The sequence below is a fragment of the Apaloderma vittatum genome, unplaced genomic scaffold (assembly GCF_000703405.1).
Source record: "Apaloderma vittatum isolate BGI_N311 unplaced genomic scaffold, ASM70340v1 scaffold12801, whole genome shotgun sequence".
Taxonomy (NCBI): domain Eukaryota; kingdom Metazoa; phylum Chordata; class Aves; order Trogoniformes; family Trogonidae; genus Apaloderma; species Apaloderma vittatum.
The window spans coordinates 1-10,048 of record NW_009699663.1 but is presented as its reverse complement, the minus strand read 5'-3'; the positions used below and the strand labels follow the sequence as shown (position 1 = coordinate 10,048).

General features: G+C 36.1%; 1 protein-coding gene across 1 annotated transcript; it reads right to left on the bottom strand.

The window, feature by feature from the left end:
• Positions 1–1,628: 1,628 nt before the first annotated feature.
• MSL3 (male-specific lethal 3 homolog (Drosophila)) lies at positions 1,629–10,002 on the bottom strand (the record flags this gene model as incomplete). The annotated part of the gene is made up of 11 exons (XM_009878484.1): positions 1,629–1,713; positions 2,130–2,229; positions 2,418–2,527; positions 2,919–3,181; positions 3,627–3,785; positions 5,670–5,830; positions 6,302–6,424; positions 7,551–7,642; positions 8,568–8,668; positions 9,253–9,348; positions 9,920–10,002. Coding segments are annotated over 11 exons (1,373 nt in total), but the record flags the coding sequence as incomplete, so codon positions are not given.
• Between the last annotated feature and the right edge of the window lie 46 nt (positions 10,003–10,048).

Genomic DNA, 10,048 nt, shown 5'->3' with positions numbered 1-10,048 from the left:
AATCTGGTCCTGAGGACTGAATGCCTCCTTTTACTGGAGCATAATTCTGCTCACGTGTTTTCCAAAAGGATTCCAGTCTGTGTACTCAGAGCATTCTGTGACACAACACAAAGCATGGTAAGTGGGAACTACCAAAAGATTTGCTTCAAAAAGCAGTTTATCTGACCTAAGAATGCTGATGTAAAAAAAAAACAGGTGATTTTTCTATTTTATTTATTTCTATTTATAGATGGCTACACATTTTAACAAGATGGTAAGATGGAACTTTCGGTTTAATCACTTCCCTACCCACACTGGAGGGTGTGGGACATGTTTCCACCTTCCATGTATCCCACTTCACCACAGCTCATGGGGAATGGGTTTGAAAAAGCTGTATTTAATATGGTGAAGAGCTGAGACCTGCTCTGAGCATGACAAAAGTATCTCAACAGGCAGAGGTCTCATAAAAACTGATTTGATTCGCCAGTGTGGTGGTGTTGGAACATAACACTGGACCTGATGATCTCAGAGGTCTTTTCCAGCCTCAGCGATTCTGTGACTCACAGTGAGTTGTTAAGCAACCTAACTAATACTCACTCCAAGCAAAAACAGCTTCCAACAATAAGCACTAATGCTGTCCTGTTTAACTTAAGAAATTTTGAATACTAATAAGGATCTGACAAATCAGGGATGTAAAGAGGAATCAGTAAAACTTGAAAATTAAATGCTTCAAGAGAAAAACTTTGTCCTGTAGAAACAATTTGAGACACCTATTTTCAAAAAACAATTAAAGTAAAAGCATTTAAAAGGTTCCATCTTCCTGATCTCTAAGAGGACTTTTGATATGCTAAAGCCACATTATGTTACTTTTCAGTATGTGGCTACTTAAGTCTTCAACTAAAATTAAGTTTTGAGTTCCACATTTGTATTTACCATTTACACCACTTTCTCCTGTGAGTTTTCCTTGGCAAAAATGTTTTCCACTGTACTGATTTTGCACAATACGGGGCCACATCAGATATCTAACTACAACTACAATGTCACACAGAGCTATTAACTAGACTACCTGACTAACAAAGCTGATTATGATGCAGGTATGACCACAGTGATTCCAGCTGTGAAGCTAGCATGGTCAGACATGGACTGCGTAACAGCGAAACCTTTCTGTCTAAAGCTCAGTTAGGACGAACTTTTCTTTAAAAAGTAAACAAATCCATCCCACCATAATTAAAAACAAGTTCTAATCCACAAGTTTCTTCCCCTGCTAATACTGATGCAACATCAAAATGCCCAGATTATACTCTCAAAAATAACAATGCAGTGTTCGTATTTCTTCATAAAACATGCTTCTTAACCAAGACAGACTTGTAATTCTATACATACTACCACATGAATTTTTAAAGTTGTTTTCTCTAGCACTGTGTTTATCAAAACTTTACATAGGGGGCTCAGGTTCCCTTCAATTTGAATTACTGAATCAAAAAAATTGTATTAATCTTTATTCAAATTGTTACTAAAAAATCTTAATTTTATCATATTCTTGTAGTTAGAGCAAGTGAACACCTTATTTTAAAAACTCTTTGTTATTCCAGGACACTTAGATTGACATAACAATGCAAACACTGCTGTGGTACTTTGTGTCACGTTACCTCAGAAACATTTCGAAGTGTTTCACTAAAGCCTTTAGGTTTTTGTCAGGAAAACACATCTTCCCCAGTATTTCTGGTAGCTTTACTGTAAATAAGAGAAGTAATGTTTATACTCATTTTTTTAAAAGCAACTTCTAATTACTTTTATCCACTATACTAAAAAGAAGTCTAAAACAAAGTCATCTTTTTTTCTTTGCAAGTTATGCAGTGGTCTTTCAAAACCTTACTAAATAGAAATACGCTGAGAAAGTGAATGCTGCTTGGCTTAACGACATTTGATAGTGTACTGGAAGTAACCCTTGTTTACTTTTGGTAAATGAAGGCTTACAGAGCCAGTAAGATAAGCACGTTTATAAACAGCCTAAGAGTTTTAAACAGATTAAAATATATGCTTCTCCAAGATGTAAAACAAAAAAAATCACGTTGATACAGTCACTGAAAACAAAACCAAATAAACCAAATAAAGCAATTTTGATTCAGCACAGTTTTCTATCAGTTTACCAAACATCCGTAGCAAATGCTGAGATCCATAGATATATGAGGGAGGTGGCGGTTGGTCACTTGGTGGATAATTCTCTGGCATCAGTTTCCAGGACAAAACCTAAACATAAAATGTGAAAAAGTTGACTATGAAATCTGTATAGCACCATAATTTATTTAGTCTGTGCAGAACTTCAAAATCAAAGATGAAATAAGTAATACAAACTAAATCTTTTCTTAATATAGGCCTACTCCGACATCAATGGAACTTTTAGTCATTGAATTTATGACAGCTACAAAAATCCTTACCTCATTCAATTCGTTGTTTCTTCTACCTTCAAAGCCTGTAAAAACCGCACTCCCCTCTTTGCTAGGAGTCAACGTTATAGGTGAAGATGATCCACTATGGACAGGAGTTTCTTCAAAATGGAAGGAAAACCAAAACAAAGGAAAAGAGAAAAAAATTTTATTATCTGTTCTATGGAGCTATAATCCATTAAACACAACTAAAGTCTGTGTCTAAAATGTTCCAAGCCTCATACCCTGGAATTCATTAAATGCCATTCTACAGTATACTCACAGAAAAGAAGCAACTTGAATTCTATTGAGAAATACAGTACTGAAGTACTGAGAATATTGCTCTGTATTTCTCTCTTTGGTGTAAGCTTCAGAGAATGATTCAATAATTGAAACAAAAAGTAATGAAATCCTGCTTCAATCATTCAAGTCACAAGTCCAAATTATATTAAAAAAAAAAGAACAAGACTTAAAAATTTTGTTTAGAGTGGTTATTTAAAGAGCAAAACCTACTTTTTTCCAGGTGCAAGAAGAGCTTTGGCATAGAAGCTGGAGTCTCAAGATGCCGTCGCTTCGGTTGTGGGGAAGCGCTGCTTTCTGACAACCTGTCACAGTTAGAGCTATGGCGTGTAGAGCGTCTGAGCGACTGCAGAATTTCAGGTTCAGCTTTTCGTCTTTTAGGCGTGGCCGGCTCCCCTGTTGTAGGCTGGCTGTCAGTTGACTGAGGCGTTGGCGGATTCAGCAAAGGAGGACTTGGGGAAAGCTCCTCCTGATTTCTAGGAAATAAAGGCAGCTTTACCGAAGTGAAGAATCAGGGCTCTTCCCCTGAAACAGATCTGTATAGTTACACAGATCTTGTCACTTATTTAAAATAGTCTCCTCCCAATAACTACCAACATGATGAGGCTTTCCTTTAGATATTTTCTGGAAGCATATTTATTTTCCAGTTTGAGAGTTAATGAATGTAAATTAACATTACAATGTATATTTCTTCCCCACCAAGTTGCAGCAAAACACTACACTAGTCAGTACAAACCCCTTTTGAAGTCAACCAGACGGACATTCAGAACCCAAATTCAGGCACGCAATTCACAGAAGCTCAGCATTTTATCAAGAACATTTTTAAGTCAAAATCTGTGAGAAACTATCTTATTTTGAACATATAACCACATTCTATTGCATTTTCCTTAAGCAGTGTTAGACTCCATATAGCCAACCCACCTGTTAGTATTTGTTGAGTTTTCTTTGATGGGAAGAAAGAATTTTGATGAAGTCATCTTCTTAAATTGAGCTTGTTCATAAGGATAAAGCAAAATTAATGGAAGGGTGAAGTCAAAGGTTATTCTCAGCCCATCCACCATCTCTTTACATAGCTCAACACTAGAGAAAAAAAGAAAAATGATGAGTTTCTAAATTTCATGTCAAGATTTTTCAGTTGTAGTGTATTAAAACTTCATTTTAATACAGATCATTAACACCTTTTAACTATGATATGCTGACTTCATCACTAGGTAATGAGTGATTAAAAGCATACTTAAAGAGACAGTGATTGCTGTTGGCAATGTCAAACACAAATTTTAAAAGTCTGCTTAATAAGGCCTAACAAAAAACATAGAATTGTTCTCTCGTATTACTATTCACTGGATTAATAAAATCTACTTTACAGTAAAAAAAGCTAGTTTTTCATGGAAGCACTATTTTGTTTTTCCAGGTTAACTAGGAATCAAAAAGGGGCACCTGTCAGAAGAAGTAAGTATTTAACAGACTGAATCACTGTCTAAAAAGGCATATGCAGAATTTGATCTCTAGCTGCTCAGATGCAGTTAAGGCAGTGCTTAAGAGATATCCAGTGAACCAACAAAACCAGACACATTTCCTTTGGAGATCAGTTTCCATTGGCTTGTTCCTGGTGATCACAGCATGACATTTAGAGGCTACCAGGAATTTCAGTTTGGGGCTTGTACAAAAGCCTCTCAGTGCCAGGTGGTGAGTAGATGTGCTGTTAACGAGCAGAACCAAGAACACTGAGTCCAGTTCACCTCCAGCACCTCACGCCTCTCATGTCTCAAGCACATATGTGTGTATGGTAACAGTAATTTGATTCTGCCACAATGACCCATGTTAATACATGCCATACCTGTTACCTTTCCATACTATCTGCTGAAACTACTGCCTTTTTTTTTTCTTAAGCACTATATATGAATTGGGTCAAGAGACCATCATGTGCAGAAATTCAATCAAGGTCAACTACCTTCTGCGTAAGATAAGTAAGGGTAATAAAATAAGGTTGTCAGCTGAATCTCTCTTACTTAATGGATCACTGAAATTATACACATTTTTCTTATTAAAGCACCTTCTTTGATGAATCCCCTTAAACATACACCTTTAAATATTACAGCATGCATACAACTCTTTCTGATGCCTCACTTAACTTCTTGATTTCAAGATTATATTACAAAGAAGAAAAGTATGATTATTAAATAATGGATTACATTAATATAAACTAAGACACTCACACAGACCAAAATATTGCAAGGAATTGCATAATTAAGGGCCATTGAATTAGAATGTGGTAACAAAAGTCAACACTTCTCTCTGATAAAATAGATTTCCCCCTCCAGTCTCATCTACTGCTGAGAATCTCTAACACAAGGTAAAAAACCCAATCAAACAAGAAAACTCCACATAGGATTAACACACTGCATTTGTAGCATGGTGGAAGAATATACAGCCCAGCTGAGAAAACAGCAACTAAGACACAATGAGCTTTAATCAACAGGATTGGTGTTTCTAAACACACTGTTTCTCTACATATTGATCCTATGGTTTAAGATGATACAGTGATTAAAAAAAAAAAAAAAAGCACTTGCATTTGCAGTTCTCTGTGTTTATATAAATTTTTTTGCTTTTGTGAAATTTGAACCTGTTCAGTTTTATTTAAGCAGAGAATTCTATCAGACACTCTTGCGTGTTCAAAGCAATCCTTCACATAGACAATAGTAACACATTCTTCCAAAACGGGTCACAATATTCACAAGAAATTACACAATGAAAGAGGATACAGATGCATTTGCATAATGACTTTTCAGACTCCCAATGATAAACAAATGGTCAGTGTTACATATATAGGTATCTGTCAAATATTTTAAGCCCCCAAAATAGACATACATCACAATACAGGCTTACAGAAGTGAACAGCTTGGAAGCAGAAGGGAATGCACAGTCGCTCTTGTGACAATAGCACTGGACTTAAAGACTACTTACTTCTTCTCTGGTGGCACGTAATGAAGATTCATATTAGCATGGGGAGTCATCTGATGGTGCCGAGACCTTTCATTGGCTGAAAAAGCAGCATTAATAGCAAAATGTTTCACATATGACTCCAGGATTGTTATTATATTTGTCTGACAAGGAAGCTTCACTAGCTGAAAAAGAAGCAACACATTAATGTCCTACAAGAACAATTAGTGAGTATACCAAGCTAAAACTGGAGCTTGAAATGTATCAACTAGTTTAATCATTTTCTATTGCATGAAGTTATTTCAGGAATGATTAACCTCAACACTTAAATTACATTTTAGATCAACAATTCATAAATATTTGGAGAAACAAAAATATGGTAAGGTTAACAAGCTTACTACATTTCCAGCTTTAAAAAAACAATCAACACTCTAAAACAAAATTGGGTACTAAAACATTACATTCTTAAATATAATGACAAATCACTGGTTTAGCTACAGAGAAGTCTGCTTCCTACACTCTCTTTATTCTTCTTCATACTGTCTAAGCTCACCTTTGCAAGCTCAAAAAAACCCAGTTGTTACATGCAAGAAGTATTTCCAATGCCCTCCCCACCTCACTCCATGCACATTTATTTCATAGCTTTTATTTCATACCCGTTTTCTTCTATTAATATAGTAACAATCTTCCTCAAGCTTCTTTTTCAAGACTTCCGGAATTTCTATGCTTATTGCTCTTTCTTCCATGTCCCTTTTTGTGTGAGTGTCTTGTTCTTCTTTCTACAACAAACCAGTACAAGAAAGAAGATATTGGTTGTTCTTATGAATATCAGTGAAAAAGAATTTAATCAGTCAGAACACAATGTAATAATCAAGTCTGGTCACGCAAAAATCAAATATATAAAGTATACCTGAAGAGAACCTACAGGAAGGCTGAAGATGGACTTTTCACAAGAATGTCCAGCGATAGAACAAGGGGAAATGGACTGAAATTGAAGAATATGTTTAGACTGGATCTTAGGAAGAAATTCTTCAGTACAAGGGTGGCAAGACCATGGAATAAATTGCCCAAAGAAGCTGTGGATGCCCTCTCCCTGGAGATGTTCAAGGCCAGGCTGGATGAGGCCTTGAGCAACCTGGTCTAGTTGAGAGGCGTCCCTGTCCATGGCAGGGCGGTTGGATTACTTGATATCTAAGGCCCCTTCCAACCTGAGCCATTCTATGAAACACTAAATACTTCGTAAGTGGATAGTAGCCTTCTTGTAAGCAATTTTATAATACTGCTTTGAAGTCATCTGCAAATTCATGTTAAAAACTCTTTAAATTTCTCATTCACTTAAGTATTTAACACAAAAGAAGAGAAATTCGTTAGGTTTTGGTGCTTCAGATGACCCACATCAGAGTAGGTAAGACTCCAAAGATCTTCAGAAGAACCGTTTACGCTACACTTTCTTTCCAAGAATGTAGCGAAAATGTTTTTTCCTTGAAGTCAGTCTTCTACGTTTTAATTTAAGACCTGAGCTGACACGCCTGTTTCACAGTAAAATACAAGCACCAAGAAGATCCTGCTGCTATTAGGATTTGTCCAACCCACACAGACCAGTAAAATCTGGATCAACCCACAGATCTGGATCATCTAGTTTGTTATGTTTGCTCCATGTAAGTCTTATGTGCAGAAAGAGAGGAAAAAAAAAAATGTATATATTTACATTAATATCAAAGAATTCTACAATATGCCATCTTCTATAACTGACAAAAATTCAAGCACAGTAAGCACCAGGAATATGAAAATTATGCTTTTAATTGCAGCTAATTAACCAGTTGTGGTCTATGTTTAATCTACTTCAATTTTTACAGGATTTCAAATACAGATGTTCAATTTCTATTAAAGAGCTCATGAATATACCATTTCTGTCCTCTCTTCTATGTCACTTTCTTCGCTTTTTATTTCTTCATCTGTTCCCTCATCACTGTCATCAGAAGAAGAACTACTTACAGCTGTGTAAAAGAGATTTCACATATTAACCTCTGCAATGTAATAATGTGAGGTAAAGACAAAACAATTTCTCAATGCAAAAAAAAAAAAAAGGCAAACAAACAAAAACCAAAATCCCACAACTAGTTTGCTGTATTTAGTAAGTACAAATAATTTTAAAGGAATTAAACACACAAGTATTATTTACAGCACATGATAAATTTAAAGACAAGAAGTTTACAGGAAGTACTCCTGCATCCTTCTCTAATTGAAAAACACTCCCTTTTACAAGCTCCCTACATTTCTGAACACTGACAAATCTCTCCAATTTTTATTGGACTTTAGTCCTTAACAGGGGATTAATGTACTAATGATTCAATCAGAAGGTCTGAATCTGTGCAGTGACAGCTGCCAGAACATCAGTTAAGTGCCAGCCAGCATTCCCGCTGGTTTTCAAGCTACAAAGAAAAATGCTATGAAACGAACAGATAGCTTGAGATTGAAATCAGTCACTCAGTTGACAAGAAACAGACTTTTGTGCCAGGTAGACTGGAGAAAAAGAAAATCATCTTGCCTCCTAAAATATGTAGAAACACAGCAGGGAAAGCATCTTGTTTCCTAACACTAAGTAAGGAAAACAGAGGGCCTCTTGCACCCAGTAATACTACACTAAACAAAGCAGCATTAAGCTCTGAAATCACAGATTAGAATAGCCGAGTTGAAGTGACACAAGAAAAAGCCTCTGAACACAAAAAAAGGAGGTATCTTAAGAGATGATGCTCAGCATGAAATGTCGCGCTCGCTTGTCATACAACTGCCTCCATATATTTCAAATAGGACTGTGGTGCTCTCATGTCACCCTAATAGCAATTAACAGCATGCACTGTAGCCTTAGCTCAAAAAAATTCAAGGCATCATGCCAGTTACCCAAGAATGAAATGAACTCACAGTTTTCACTACTCTCATCATTTTCTTCAGCAGGAAGGCTTTTTAATACAGAGTCAACACCCGGCAACCTGCAACGTCTCTTCTTTCTTCCCTTTCTTCTCCTACAGCACATAAAATAGTTATTTATTAAAAAAAAATAAATAGAAATTTGGATGTTATTATTTAATTTTTTTATCTTAGTTAATCACATTACAAGCAAATGCACAGGAAACTTGCTTGAGTGACTTTTGTTAAGTGACATTGAAATAATTTGGACAACTCTTAACTGTGAGTGGATACCTTAATGTCTGTAGATTACCTCCTATTCATGTTCTCAAGCAATCCTCAAGCCATGGCCAAGCTTACTGCCTCAGGCTGAAAAATACTTCAGGCTTTCCTAAGTTATTTTTCAAGTGTATTTCTTCGGGAAGATGTAAATCCAATATACAGGTATTTCACAGCAGTAGTTAAGAATAACACAGCTACTAAGCGCTAGTTATTTGGAGTATTGCTCAATAACAATATAGAGGAATCTTCCTTAGCACGAGAAAAGCAGCTCTCTACAACGTACTGACTGAGCTGAGTAGATACCTACCATCTACAGCATAAGCTTAGAGGCAAAACTAACTTGAAGACACCTGGATACTTCTGTCTGAACCAGAAAATGAACATCTCATTCATTCCAAGACCAAAAAGGATTTCTTACATGCGAGCCACAGCCTTCCGTGCCAATTTACGCTGTAATCTGCGGTTTTCGTCTGTATCACGAAGAACATGATCTTCAGCTGCCCATCTATCCCAGCTACAGACAGGTCAGAAGAAAGTTATTAACAGCTACAAATACATGCCAGTCATGATTATTAATGAATCAATATACACTAAATCTAAAAAGGGCTCTTTTAATGTAATTCAGAAGCAACATCTGTATCACAAGGTTTTTATCCTTCAGTATTCACACAGTTTCAACCCTCATGTTGAGCTGAAATCTCTCAAATCTTAACATGCAACAGCCTTTGTAGCACTGAGACATGCTATAGATCACAGTCAGAGGCTGCACTCGTGTACTGGCCTTGATAACCAAACAATTCAGGTCTAGATTTAACAAGCTATAAACTTATTTTATAAAAGGAAACCTAGGAGCCACAAGTATATGTTGACAACACACATCCCATAAAGTTTAAACTCACAGCAGTCAAACTGATCCACTGAAATTTATTGATACAGACCAAAGCATCAACATGAGCAAGTATATTAAAGGCATTCACAAAACCCAAAATACTTGTGCAAGCATCAAAGTCCTTTGATATTCTGTGCAATGCTTTTCTTTACAGAATAAAATAGAGGAAATGAAACCTGTGCATACAGGTTCTTACCTTCTGTTCCAACCATTAAAATGGATCAGATATTCTGGAATCTTTCTGCCTTTCTCATCTTTTCCAACAACAATATCAACAATCTGAAACAAATATTGAATCACATGTATTAAAAGAACTGAGAGAAAA